The sequence below is a fragment of the Nicotiana tabacum genome, chromosome 14 (genome assembly GCF_000715075.1).
Source record: "Nicotiana tabacum cultivar K326 chromosome 14, ASM71507v2, whole genome shotgun sequence".
NCBI classification, from domain to species: Eukaryota; Viridiplantae; Streptophyta; class Magnoliopsida; order Solanales; family Solanaceae; genus Nicotiana; species Nicotiana tabacum.
This window is the reverse complement of record NC_134093.1, coordinates 57,638,521-57,653,447: the sequence shown is the minus strand read 5'-3', so window position 1 is coordinate 57,653,447 and position 14,927 is coordinate 57,638,521. Positions and strand designations below refer to the sequence as shown.

General features: G+C 40.0%; 1 protein-coding gene across 1 annotated transcript; it reads right to left on the bottom strand.

Annotated features, from left to right (window-relative positions):
• Positions 1-2,830: 2,830 nt before the first annotated feature.
• Positions 2,831-6,189, bottom strand: LOC107818801 (GTP-binding protein SAR2). The gene is made up of 3 exons (XM_016644850.2): positions 5,922-6,189; positions 5,082-5,213; positions 2,831-3,640 (listed from the first exon to the last, which is right to left on the bottom strand). The coding sequence occupies exons 1-3, from the start codon at positions 6,048-6,050 to the stop codon at positions 3,320-3,322; spliced, it is 582 nt and encodes a 193-aa protein (XP_016500336.1). The 5' UTR covers positions 6,051-6,189; the 3' UTR covers positions 2,831-3,319.
• Positions 6,190-14,927: the final 8,738 nt, after the last annotated feature.

Sequence of the window (14,927 nt, the reverse complement as noted above, 5' to 3'; positions counted from 1 at the left end):
GAATATCATCAGTTGTTACCTTATCAACATCTTTTTTTAATTTTTTTAGTTGTTTCAAAATATCTTTCTTGTCATCTATTCCCATTGCCTGCTTATTGCCAGATGAAGATGGAGCATCTGTCGGATGCTCGACATGCGTTTCAGCTTCTTCAAGGATATATTCAACTTTGTCTGGCAAAGTCATTCTAGAAAGCTCTTCCGGGGCTTCAATCATGTTGGTGAACTGAGTGAAATAAAAATGTGAGGGACCTAGTCATCATAAGTATAAAATGTGTAGATATTTATATTGTATATACCATAAAATTGTAGTCTAGTTGTGTTAAGTATGTCAATATTTTGAGATACCTTATACAAAGGTGAAAAATATTTATCTTGATCCATGATGGTTTGATCATCCTCTCTTCTAATGCAGAAATCCATATATTGTCCTTACTAGCTGTCCAGTTAAGTATGCGGGGGATCGAATTATCAACCCTTATACCTATATCAGTGTTGACTGTAGAGCAACTCATACAACCAGATTTGCATAGCGAGTGAAAAATATCGAATGAGATAAAAATGCACAGAAGGATTCAACTTATGCCTAACAGACTGAAACAATTATGTATAAGTTTCGATACCCCATGCAAAATTCGCATACTGCCCCGAGTCCACCAAATAGAACCTAAAGTGGTCTATCAAGCCATTATCTTTCTCTGAAGGATAGAGGAAGAATTCTATCAGATAGAGAATACACAGCTTGACTGCATCCTCATCATTCACCCAACTACGGCTGGTTACAATTTGTTTCAAGTACGACTTCTCAACTTTTTTCTTGTTCGGAAAATAGCTCCTCATTGTTTTACTGTTATACTTAGTTGTGTAACAAAGTCCGTTAGTTCTGTAAAACATCTAAGGCCAGTGATAAGGGCAAACTCCCTCAACCCAAAGTTCAGCCTCTCACCCTTTATCTCTGCTGTAAAAAAATGATAACCGGATGCGTTCAATTCATACTTTATGAGAAGGTGAATTGCCTGATTTTGGACACATATTTTGGGCATGCAAAGAAAGTGCCCAAAACATGTCTTCTTAAATAACTATAACCATTTTCAGACAATAACACCTTGATTTGGACAGGAACAACATGGTCGGATAATGTCTGGAACCTAGTGATGCCATAATCAAAATCATGTTGTGCAAAAAATGTCCGATTCTGCACCAAAAGAAACAATAAGTTAATAAAACATGTTTAAAAACTAAAAAATAAAATAATAATAATTCTACTACACTTTAGCTACATCCATAAAGACATTAATACATTACATACAAATAAGTTATAAAATTAGTAAACATATATAACAACTGAACTACATTGAAGCTACAAATGTACGGACAAATTTATGTTTAGAGTAAGAAAGTAGAAACTAACAACTAGACATAACATATACAATTTGTTTACAGAAAATAAAACTAACATCTACAAATAGAGCAAAAAATAACCAATAAAACCGACTAAATAATTTAGTACATTTCCTAACAAAATTATTTCAAATAATGTACGACAAATCTACAATTTTCAGAAAAATGTAGAAAGGTTGATAACCAACAACAAATATGCACAATGTAGACAAAATTTCTATAAATATAGAAAAACAAAAAATAGGTACAGTCATGAGAATGAAAATAGGTTTTGTAACTAAAAAAAAGAGCAAAAATTGTAAGTACTACAATTTTACCTTCTCTAATGACTGTTGGGGTATGTTTTTAGGAGATTTTTGAACCTTCCTTCTTTTTTAAGGTTTGACTGTTGGAGAAACTTTGATTTTTTTGCAGGTTTCGGGATAACTTCTTCGACGAAATCATCATCACAAGCAATTTCTTTGCCCTTTCGCTTTACTGATTTAGCAGATGCCGAAACTTCACCATCATCCCTGTCATGCTTGAATTTTGTTCGCGCTTCTGCCCTAGCTTCACGAGGGGAAAGCTTGGGCTTTGTCTCTGATTTTGCATGTCTCGATTTCACTATTTTGTTGGGTGAATCCTGTGAGAAAACACCCAAATTAAAAGTAGGAATATCACAAATATTAGCTTTTTTAGGACTATTCTTCAGAAATCCTTTCTTCTTCATTATAAGGGAAGGAAAATTTGAAACTGATACTGATTTCGTAGGGTTTTGAGAGAGAAACCAGAAAGTTTGAGAGAGATATTATAAAAGATTTTTGAACAAAATGGAAGAGAGCGTTAATGGAGGGAAAGGGTATTAGAATCGTAGGGGGTATGGACAGAGAAATGTGGGGGGAGTGGGTTATGTACGTTAGCGAGATTATATGAGTTAATTGATATCCCATTTAATTCCTAAAATGTATAGAATTGGTAAATATGCTTATGTAATTAAATTGAAACTTGAATAAGGAGGGTAATAAGGTTTCAAATAGTGTATAGGAAGGTAAAAGTCCCGGTTCGAAATGAGATGAATTAAATCCAAGATATTTTAAAGTGTGCGCACCAATAAAAGCCAAATTAATCCCAACTAACTTTTTTAAGCTCATGATTCATAATAAATCACTAATAGGAATTTTAAACCTTTGAAGGTCTTAACTTTTCAGTGGCGCTAAGTATCAGAAAAGCAAAGTGATGTTCACCTAGAGGTTACAAGCGCAACCAACGATGGACACGCAAAGCAAAGTGATGTTCACCTAAAAGTAGTTATTCATTCACATTGGCAATTTATAGAAGGCATTAGGAGCTTTAGATTAGATATAAACAAGCCTGCATGCGTTGAAGTTCTATAAATAACCTAATTTTAATTTCATAAAAGCAGGGTTAGCCATCTCTTGCATTTGGCAAGGTATTTAAGGGAAATTAAGAACCTTTACTGTATAAATAATAAAAGTAAAATATTTACCCCTCAAGAGGTGCTGACAACGCCTGACTTTACCCAAGAAACGAGCCAAAAATGGCAGGATGAGAACATTGAAATAGCTAGATTGATAGGATTACCTGCTTTAGTTATTGTGCTTTCCTCATACATAGTTTCTACCAGTCACTCTAAGAACACACTGTTCTGTATATCTCTTTTTCCCTTCTGCTAAGCGCATTATATACAGACAGATTAGATCTACAAAGACACGGAAAGACTGAAGATAACCTATAACTAGAAAGAAGATACTAAAAAGCTAGTTTTTCTATCCAGTACAACCCGACATACGTCCTCTGTCACAAGTCCAAGATATACCTTCTTGATTGGAAATAATTCTCTTTGTTCTTGCCCCCCTTCCCCACCAATGGGTTGGAATCACAAAGATGAAATTTGCCAAGAAGTACTTTGTGGTAAACTCTCCTACTTGATGTATTGCGACATCCACTTGAAGCCCTCACCATATCCCATCTTACGGACAATGCTGCACATAAACACTTCGATCGGACGGACATTTGTACCAGCGAGGTTGACGTTACCCTTGCCAGTGGTCACACCAGTTAGGCCCAAGTGATAACGCAGCTCGTCTTCTGAAGCAGCATATGGTATATCAATCTTGTTTCCCAGAATGAGAAATGGAACATTTGCCAATGATTCATCTGAGAGAAGCCCATCTAATTCCTTCTTTGACTCAGGAAACCTCTCTCGGTCATAAGCATCAACAAGGTAAACAACAGTGTCCACCTACAAATGGAAAAACGTGATTGTCAAGCAGTAGTAGAGTATGGAAAGCCTAGATGAAACTATTACAACAGACTTGCAAATATCCATGTCAATACTGACCTACTAAAACCCTTGAAGCTAATGATGCACAGACTTGACCCTTATTAAAGCCAAAATGTCACATATAACTTGACCGATCCACCATAAGCCCAAAATGATTGATGTCCTAAGCAACTAGAGAATGACACAAAATTTTCAATAGCAACAACAACAACAACCCAGTATAATCCCACTAATGGGGTCTGGGGAGGGTAATGTGTACGCAGACCTTACCCCTACCCTGGGGTGGGGTAGAGAGGCTGTTTGCAATAGACCCTCGGCATCCTTCCCTCCAAGAACTCCCCACCTTGCTCTTGGGGTGACTCGAACTCCCAACCTCTTGGTTGGAAGCGGAGGGTGCTTACCATCAGAGCAACCCACCTTGTCAATAGCATGCCATATATTTAGAACACGAGGGTAGCTATACACACATTCAACACACGAGTCAACATAAACTTGAGTATGAGAGCATTAGTTGCTGAGGAATATTTAAAGCCTCAGGGACATAATGTTCCATAAAACTGCATGATAAAAATCTCATTTTTACATATGAGTTGACAATGCAAGTTCTTAAAAATTCTCCACCACACAAAAGAATCTAGGCTAAACCCAAATCTTTCATGTTCCTGATGACTTCTATCTTCAAAGTTCACATGCAAAGTCCTTTTGTGACATTATCATAATTCAAATTGGCAATTATTTCATCATAATACTTCCAACGTTTAAGATATGCTTCTTCCCATTTCATGCATAGATTATACAGCTTATCCATGTTTACCAAACAAAGAACAGCATTTTTAATATGCATTACTAAGTGTCCTACTGATACCAGACAACTGGTACCATACAACCTTCAAAAGCATTGTTATATTTGTTCTACCTTAAAGTGATACTTCAGCAATAGGAACGTGTTTGACCAAAGGAAACACAATAAATAGATGATAACCATTTAGTTATAACCAACAACGAGTATCTCTATTCCTTGTTCTTCACTACTCAAGCTGTGAAAGAGTGCTCTCATCCCTAAATGAAGCACATAGCAATGCCAAAAGAAGTGCACTAGTGCATATCCGAAAATGACCCAGTCCAATTCCTCCCCCCCCCCCACTTTGGCAATACATGCCATTTCTGGTTGATTAGGCGAATTAGGTTATTAGAAATCAAACTCAAATTTCATTTCAACTTATAAAGAACTGCTGAAATTATTGAAATATACAGGCTCGAGCAAATTTTAAATCGAATAGCTGATAAATATAAAAGCTTTAGCCCATACTCAACATTTAAAGGTAAGTAAACAAAATAAGTTGCAAATAACCCAATTATAAATGAGTAAACTGCTGCTCTAACAATGTAAATTATTCACCTTGGCATAGTAGTCTCTCCAGACTCTTCTAGCAATTTGGTGTCCTCCTAAATCAAAAGCCTTGAACTTAATTTTACCTATACTCAACTCCTCTGATGTTGGGTATTGCGTAGGTTGATGCTGCACCAATCTCTGCATCAATGTTAAGCACAATAGTAATACCCATAAAACATTTGAACTGGTTTCAATAACCTCCTAAATATAAAATACTTTTATTATCTCTATATACAAAAACCATGTACTTTAAGCATATCACTGAAAATTAGCTCCGCATGTGAACAAACATATCAATAATACTTCGCCTAGGTAGTCCTTTCTTTTTTTGGATGACCGAGGAATTATGGGGCCAACCTTGGGATGGACTGCAGCCTTTGAAACTCGGGGATAATGGGCAGGGCTCGAAATACCAAGCTAGTTTGCCCCTTACCCTCCTCCACTTAAATACCAAGCTAGTTTGCATGGGCAGGGCCCGAAACTTTAACCTCACAAGTCCCTCAACATTTGCCATTTGAACTAAGCCCTCGGGCCACATGAATCTTCTGTATTTAGTAAATAGTTCAACATTTAAGACGAATAAAAGTAGAGATGTTTCCATCTATAAAGACCCATTTGATTCTAGAGGTTCTCTAAAAATAGAAAATTAATTCCATAAATTCTGATAGGTTACAATTCTCTAAGCAGAAATACATTATGTAACAAATAAGCGTATGCAACTAGTTCGTATTGCCTATATAGTCATTTAATTCTATTTGTTGTGTTTTAGCTATTCTTCCATGAATATAAATGATAAAAAGAAGAGGGGAAAACCAAAAAATAAAAAAAGAGAAAGAGAAAAAGGACCTCATCTTTCAACATATGAAGCAAAGTGGTTTTGCCAGCATTATCAAGTCCTAAAAACAATATCTTCGCATCCTTCTGCCACAAACCTAATGATGCTAACACTCCGTAGAACCAATCCAACACAAACATTGCTTCTTCCTATTTGATGATCAAAACCACTCAGCTTCAGGCGTTCGAATTTGTTCGATCTCTTTTTTCTGAGGTTCAGTGGTGGAATGAGGTACAATATTTATATGGGGGGGGGGGGGTGAAGTTTGACTGGTTAATGGTGGAACCTGTTGCACATAAGGAAAGGTGATAGGAAGTGGAGACAAAGATGGTGACTCGGATTGGCCAGTTGCGTTTTGTTGCTGACGTGGAAATAGGCTATTGGGTGCTGCGCGTCATCAGAAGAGTGCTCCACATCATTGGGACCTCCACGTCATAACAAGTGTGCTACCCAATTTTTTTCCTTTCTTATTTTTTGACCGATGCGATGATCCTTATACTACAAGAAATTTAAATTAATGAATTGAAAAAAATAAAGACCCATTCGATTAACTGCCAAGCGACAAATCGTATGAGTAAAATTGGAGCTGAATTCTTTAAAAAGGTTGATAAAAACTTGCCAGCCAAAGAGAATCTTAAAATCTGAATGAGAATCTTTTGTGGGAAAAATTCTACACCGAGATGATGCATGAAAAGATTTATACTCTCTAGCAATCGACCTGGAAATTGGATTTTTAATGCATTTGTTCAGGAGAAAGTATTTCATATAGACTTTCTTAATAAAAAGCATTTTGCCTAATAAAATCATTTAATGTATTTATTAGTAGTGTTTACCCGTAAAACAGTATAATTGAATTTATACGTGGTTTATAGACAAGTGAATTTATTTGATCTAAAAATAACAGATGAATTAGACAAAAATATAAAGACTTACCCTTAAAATTGAGATAAACGACAGATATCTTAGTTTCGGGCGCAGAACTACCGGGAGCAATAAGAATAGTGCAAGTAAGCAAGAAAGTAAAATGTTATTTGAGCTTCTGATGAAGTATAGTATATGCTTGTCAGAAAATTCGTGTCCTTGCAATGATGATAAAACTCACTATTTATAGTTACACTTAGGGAATAAGGTCCTAGGATCAAGCTCTTCTTTAATGATAATTATGAAGGCCATTGATGAATGTATAACGGTGGGCGTGAATGCCATATTCTCTGTAACGGATCATGCACTTAATGCTGTAGAATATTCTTCATTGAATGCTACCGGATGACGGAATTTATTTTGTTTTTATGAGTATCATTCTCTCCGATGACAAGCGAGATCATTGCCTTCAGGTTTGGCTATCTTCTGTCTTCGGTTCCACGTGTTGCTTTCTCATGCGAATATTAAATACGAACATATTTTACCCATACATATAGTCCCCTTGCTTTCTGGTGGCACAACTTTGTGTCATCGAGAAGCTGATAGAGATACCTTTCTTGGCGGGAACTTCTCTGACACCCTCTGAAAGGTTTCTGACGGTTGATTAGACGCACGTCTCTCCGCATTTAATGTCCCGAACACGCGTCATCCCACGATTCAACATCACTTTTACCGGTTATCGAGGTAATTATCGCCACAATTTTAGCCGCCTATTCCTTTACTTATACGCATCAAACTTCTTCATTTATACTTCATAATTCTTCAAACTTTCTCCAACTCTTTTTACTCAACTCGTACTTTGTCTTCAAGCTTTCTTTAACCTTCTTCCTGAGAGAAAACTTTCTTCCTTTCCTCATAAAAAATGGCCTCTTTTTCTAGAAACCTTAGTTCCACAAAGAACAAAGGTAAAGCTGATGACGGTCTTCCTTCTACGGTGAGCACCAACATCCCAAAGAGTCTTATTACGACTAAAGACTTTGAAGAGAAGTATCTTTCCGCTCACCCTTGCACATGGTCCGTTAGCGTATACCCTTCTTCCATCCGTCCTTCCAGTATTCCTGTTGTGAAGGAAGACTGCCATTGCCAAGATCTAAACATTATTGCCCCTGATCTGGCGGAGCAGGTAACCTTACCCAAGAAAGGCTTTACGTATTTTTATATGTACCCCTTCACTTTGGGGCCGTTCTCTTTGAGTGGAGAGCTTGACTCTGCCATCGTGGAGTTCTGCATCCGCTACCAGGTATGCCTGGCACAAGTAAGTCCTTCTGTGTGGAGGACAGTCGCTTGTCTTCGGCGCTTGTGCCAGGAGACAGGAGAAGAGCTAACCCTAGCTCGATTAATGAATCTTTACCCCCCCAAGATTTTTCGTGGGGAATGATAAATTTCAGCAAGCGTGGCCACCATGCTCTGCTATCCAGCATGGATGATAACAACGACTGTGGGTAGATGGAACGGTTCGTTGTAGCTGCCACCAATGACATAATTCCGGCCAAGGCTTCATCCTTTCCGGAATTATGGAATCGCACTCGTAAGTTTCCCATTTGCCTTTTCTTCTATTAAAGATCGTCCCATATCGTTATTGACCCCTCTTCTTTCATTTATTTTAGCAACTCGGTGGGTACCACCTAGGGTTGAAGGCTTGGACCAGTGGGTCCAGAAAATCTTGGACATTACTACGCCCGAGAGCCGCACGTGGAAAGAACGGGCCCTCAAATACGTGTGGAAGGCCAAAATCATGGTATATTGAACTCATCTTGTTTTTACTTTTCGTATAAGGAAGTTGATTAGCCTTTTTTTCTTGTTGAATTCAGGTCTACCCCAGGGCTTAGTTATCATCCCCAAGGAGGACATTTTGGCTAATCCTGCTGATGTGGCAAGGCTACTACATGAGGCTTTTACACGAACAGGTGTCTCCGACCCTGCTTCTGGTGCAAGTGCTTCTTCTCGGAGTCCTCGACCAGAGAACAAGTAACAAAAAAGGAGACGTTCATCCACAGCCAGGGGAATAAATAAAAAGGCAAAAAACGCAGTGCCCGAGTCATCTTCGGATGTTGTGGTGATGAGCGCGCACCCGAGCCGGTCCCAGAAACCGTGGTGATCGACGATGATGGAGAAGCCAATGATGATGGGGCTTCTCTACATAGAAGACGATGACCTTCATCAACTTAACAAAATGCTCAATCTATTGAGTTAGCTACACCAACCGAGGATGATTCCTCGGCACTCTAGGTGAGTTTGATATGGTGGAAGATGCCAACTAACGCTTTCGAGTCCCAGCTTCCGCGTCCGGTACTGTAGGTCTAAGTACCGGGCTTCTTCCGTCTTTGGTTGATGAGCAACCATCAACCAGCCTGCACCTGCCACAACTGCTTCTTACCCTACAATGCCATCTGCTTCATCTCCCTCTTCTCTAACTCTGCCTTTGCCACCAGCAACAGCTACATCATTTTCGCTTGTCGCAGCTTCCCGAGAGGAGGATGTCCCTCTTCCCCAGTCCCCAGTTCATGGGAACCTGGGGCAAAATTATGCTACCCCCTCAGAAGATCCCCAAAGGAGGAGGAGCGCCACCCTCTCGGTTTCCACCGTATGCAATCTGTTGTCCCGGCCGATGGAACTTGCTAATTATCTGAAGCCCCTGGCTTCAAAGAAATATTGGGAAAAAATACAAACTCTCTCGGGAGAGTGCTTGTTGAACAATGCCATGTACACCGCAACGGTGGTACAATCTTTGTTTTCTCTGTTGTTTCATCTATTTGTGTTATGGAAAGGTTTTGAATTTGTATTCTTGTTTTGCTGGCTAACTTCCTTGCTTCCGATGGCCTTCAAAGGTTGATTCGTGATAAGGAGGAACGTACCTCCAAGCGGGATCAACTTTTGGTCGAGAGGGACCAAACTGCTGCTCACCTTTCGGAACTGGAAGCTCGAGCTGCTGAGGCCATTGAGTTGGAGGCTCAGTTGCAGCAAAGCGTGCAAGAAGCAGTGAACCTTAGCCAAGATGTTGCCCCGTTGAGGGCTTAATTTGAAGAGGCTAGGGTAAAATGTGTTGAAGTTCATAATGTCATTCTTACTGCATCCAATCGTGAGGCTGCCTCTGCTGAAAGATTGAATAATTTGGAGGCGGCCTTAAACTCCAAAGCTAAAGAGCTTGCTGCTGACGGGATAAAGTATGCCCAATTGTAGGAGAAGCATAAGAGGACCATTGAGCATAATAGAACTTTCAGCTCTACTGTCTGTGACCTCGGTCAGCCTCCAGTCCGTTAGATTCGTGCGGGAAAACCTTTCTGCTGAGGTCGGCCAACTTAAAGAAGAACTTCAACACCGAGCGACTTCCCTCATTGTTGAAAAAATATATGCTATGTATAACACGAGGAGAAAAACCTTGAAAGACGCCAAAGCAGGTGTCATTGACTTTGATGCCGAAATCATTAAGGTCCGTGAGCTGGAGTTAGCTGCAAAAAGGGGTCTTCCGGCCCGGCCTGATACTATCGATTCTTCTGGTTCTGATTTTGAGTTCTCCGGTACTGAAGAGGAAACGAAAGGCGACGATGTTGAAGCCAAAATGATGAAGGCCAAAATATCGAAGCGGCGGCGAACACACCCACTTCTCCTAGGGGCGTAGATGCTTCTATTCCTCCGGGTTCCGGAGATGCAACAACTTAATTTTTGCTTTCCTTTTCACACTTTTGTACTTGTGCTGTTTGGCACATTTATTATTAAAAAAAAACACTTTTTTGTTCAAGTATCTTTAAGTTTTCCTTTCTGCGTACTTTCGTTTAAATATTTGTGCAAGTTTGCTCTTTGCGTAGTTTTTGGTTTAAGTATTTGCACATGTTTTATTGCTTGTGTCTAATTGTGCAAGGCTTTAGGTGTATTTCCCCCCCAAAGCACTTGGATTTCGGGCACAGGTTCTTCCGAAATCAAACCTTTATCATGAGGGTTTTTAAGAGAGGGCCCTCTTATATTTACGGTGCTCTTGAAGAGGATGTTTCTTGTTCATTACGGCACTAGCATTGGAAGTACTTGTTTAACTTTTAAATGATAAAATCAAGTCATCGTTCAAACAAGAAACAAGATAGAAACAAAAGGACTTTACTTTATTCCTTTCATTTTCAAAAGTACATAAGCATTCGTTGTGCTAAAAAGAAATTGCCATTTCTTATGGCTAACTTGTACAGCTTGTTTCTACGGGGCTGACCGCACAGCCCCCGGTCCCGATGATACAACTATGTTTTCGGGTTTTGTATTCCGGTCGAAGTGGCAGTCATTTTTGCCGTATAATCATATCATTCCCCCCAGTGTTTGGATGCGAATAATGCGAATTTGAACACTGGAAGTTTTACACCTTCGAGGATTCCACTAGTTAATTGCTAGATAATCTTTAGTTCGATAACAAAATTCGCTTCCCCTTAGGAATTTCTGCTATCGAGCCAAAGATTATCTAACAATCCCCCAGTGGCTTGCACTTGTGAATGGTCAGGCAATCTTTGTTCAACAACAAACTTAACTTTCCGGTAGGAACTTTGCTATCAAGCAAAAGACTATCTAACCGCTCTGTAGTGGTTCTTTGCTTGTGTGCCTTATCATTTAAAGGTCTTATTGCTGAAGCTTCCTTCGTAGTATGCTTTTCGTTGTTGCCTCGTTATAAACCTTGCCAGAAAAACCCAATTGGGACAAAAACTGGACGAAGGGAAAAGAGTGAAGCACATACTTTCAGTATAGGTGATGTTCATCAGCAATAGTATCTCTTGAGGTGTGCCACGTTCCAGTTGCTTGGCAACTTTTCTCCATCTTGATTCTCGAACTCGTATGACCCTTTCCCGGTGACAGCTGAAACCTGGTTGGGGCCTTCCCATGTTGGACCTAGCTTCCCCGCATTGAGTTCCCTGGTGTTCTGAGTTACTTTCCTTAAAACCAAGTCTCATATTTTGAAATAACGGAGGTTGGCTCTTCGATTATAATATCTCTCTATTCTCTGTTTTTGGGTTGCGACCCTTATATGCGCCAAGTCTCTGCGTTCGTTGAGCAACTCCAAATTAACTAACATTGCTTCATTGTTTGCTTCTTCGTTTGACCGAAAATACCTTAGGGTAGGTTCACCCACTTCCATCGGGATCAGGGCTTCTGCCCCATACACAAGAGAAAAAGAAGTCTCCCCCGTGCTCGATTTGGTTGTTGTTCGGTATGCCTATAGTACACCTGGAAGCTCTTCGGGCTATTTTCCTTTAGCTGCTTCCAATCTCTTTTTGAGATTTTGTATAATCACATTGTTTGTTGATTCTGCTTGGTTGTTTGCGCTCGGATGATAGGGTGATGATGTGATTCTCTTGATTTTCAAGTCTTCGAGGAACTTTGTGACCTTTGCGCCTATAAATTATGGTCTATTGTCGCAGGCTATCTCTTTTGGTATCCCAAATCTGCAAATAATGTTTTCCCACAAAAAAATACCATTTCAGGTTCTCCGATCTTCTGATAAAGATCTGTTTCAATCCACTTAGAAAAATAGTCAGTTAAAATCAAAAGAAATTTTACCTTACCGGGGCCGGTGGCAGTGGTCCGACGATATCCATTCCCCACTTCATGAATGACCATGATGACAGAACTGAGTGCAATGGTTATACCGGTCGATGTACCAACGATGCCTAGCATTGACATTTATCACATTTTTGAACATAAGCTTTAGCGTCTTATTCCATCCGGGGCCAATAGTATCTTGCCTTGTTAATTTTAGTACTAAGGAACCTGTGCCTCAGTGATTTCCGTAGATCTCTTCGTGGACTTCTCTCATAACATAATTAGCTTCGGAGGCTCCCAAACATCGGGCCAACGGACCTTGGAAAGATTTTCTGTATAATAGAACCCCCTTGAAGCTATATCTAGTTGCTTTAGAGTGCATTGCCCAAGATGCCTTAGGATCTTTAGGCAGTTTCTCGTGTTCGACGTAGTCAATAATTTCGTTTCTCCAGTCCCAGACCAAATTAGTCGTGTTTAGCTCGTAATAGCTATCTGTGTCCAGTACTAAGTGCATAAGATGTACGACCGTACCGGAGTTTGATCCTTTCATTTTCGAAGACGAGCCAAGGTTAGCTAGTACATATGCTTCTGCATTTTCTTCCCTCAGGATATGCGTGATTGACCACTCTCAGAACTGAGCGAGCAGAGCCTGAACCTTTATTACGTATTGTTGCATGCGTTCCTTCGTAGCTTCGAAGATCTCGTAGACCTGATTTACCACCAACTGGGAGTCGCATTTGATTTCTATGACCTCAGAGTCCAGTCCCTGGGACAATTCAAGCCCTGCAATCAAAGCTTCATACTCCGCTTCATTGTTAGTCAGAGAAACAGTTCTTTTGGCTTGCCTTAGGATTTCTCCCGAAGGCATGGTTAATACTATGCCGAGCCTAGACCCTTTCACATTGGAAGCTCCGTTCGTGAACAAGGTCCAAACTTCTAATGTCGATTCCGACACCATTACTTCTTCTTTGATAGCCAGAGGTAAAAGTCCTGGACTGAAATCGACCACAATGTCGACCAAAACCTGTGACTTAATTGCAGTCCTAGGTTTATATTCTAAGTCAAATTTGCTCATTTCGACGGCCCACTTGGCCAGCCTACCCAAAAGTTCGAGTTTATGTAGGATATTCTGCAAGGGAAAGGTGGTCACCACAACTATCAGGTGATATTGGAAATAAGGCCTTAGCTTCTGAGCGGCGACTATGAGGGCTAAGGCCAACTTCTCCAAATGTGGGTAGCGAGTTTCTGCTCCCATTAAAATTCTACTAACATAATAAATTAGAGATTGCGTACCTTCATCCTCATGGACTAACGACACTTACTGCTACCTCCAAGACTGCTAAGTAGATTAACAATTTTTTGCCTTCCTCCGGTTTTGACAGTAACAGAGGACTTGACAAATTCCTTTTCAGATCCTTCAAAGCCTTCTGGCATTCCGGTGTCCACTCAAAGTTATTATTCTTTTTGAGAAGTGCAAAGAAATGATGGCATTTTTTCGAAGATTGGGAAATGAATCTACTCAAAGCGGCCAATCTCCCCGTTAGCCTTTGAACCTCTTTGACTCTTGATAGCTGCCCCAAGATGTCTTTGATTTTATCAGGGTTAACCTCATTCCCCCTCTGTGACACCAAGAACCCTAGGAACTTACCGGAACTGACCCCGAATGCACACTTCTCGGGGTTAAGTTTCATTTATGCTTCCTTAGGATGTCAAAAGTTTCTTGCAAGTGTTTAAGATGATCACCTGCGTTCAAAGACTTAACAAGTATATCATCTATGTAAATTTCCATGGTTTTCCCTATTTGCTTTTCAAACATCTTATTCACGAGCCATTGATAAGTGGCTCCGGCGTTCTTTAGCCCGAAGGGCATCACATTGTAACAATATATGCCAACATTCGTGATAAATGAAGTTTTTTCCTGATCCTATGGATTCATTTTGATTTTGTTGTACCTGCATTAAGCATCAAGGAAACTCATTAACTCATGCTCGACTGTTGCATCAATCATTTGATCAATATTTGGCAAGGGGAATGAGTCTTTCGGGCACGCCTTATTTAAGTCCTTATAATCTACGCACAGGCAAAATTTATTCTTATTCTTTGGAACTACTACTACGTTAGTTAGCCAATAAGGATACTTTACCTCTCGAATCGAACCAATATCAAGAAAGCGAGTTACCTCTTCTTTGACAAACTTGTTTCTGACCTCGGTAAGAATGATATTTTTTTTGTCTTATCGGGGGGATGCTGAGATCCAAGCTTAGCTTGTGCACGGCCACTTCTTGCGGGATACCTGTCATATCCGCATGCGACCACGCAAAACAATCGATATTAAATTTAAGGAATTCAATAAATCTAGACCTGAGTTCGGGGTGCAGTCCTGTCCCCAAGTGAAACTTCCTCTCCATGAACTTTTCAAACAATGCGACTTGTTCAAGTTCTTCCGTTGTGGACTTTGTTGCATCCGATTCTTCTAGTATCTAAAAATATCTTAGTACCTGATAAGATTCCGATGACTCCTCCCCTTGGTTGACTTCGCTCGACTCGAGAGCAGGCGCCGGTTCCTGTAATTGCTATGCCACATG

Bases quoted from the DNA above. Each gene is read 5' to 3' on its own strand.
- LOC107818801 (XM_016644850.2), bottom strand. From the start codon at position 6,050: ATGTTTGTGTTGGATTGGTTCTACGGAGTGTTAGCATCATTAGGTTTG. The intron at 5,214-5,921 runs GTCCTTTTTCTC...ACATTGATGCAG, and splicing joins TTCATATGTTGAAAGATGAG to AGATTGGTGCAGCATCAACC. The intron at 3,641-5,081 runs GTGAATAATTTA...TTCCATTTGTAG, and splicing joins GGAGAGACTACTATGCCAAG to GTGGACACTGTTGTTTACCT.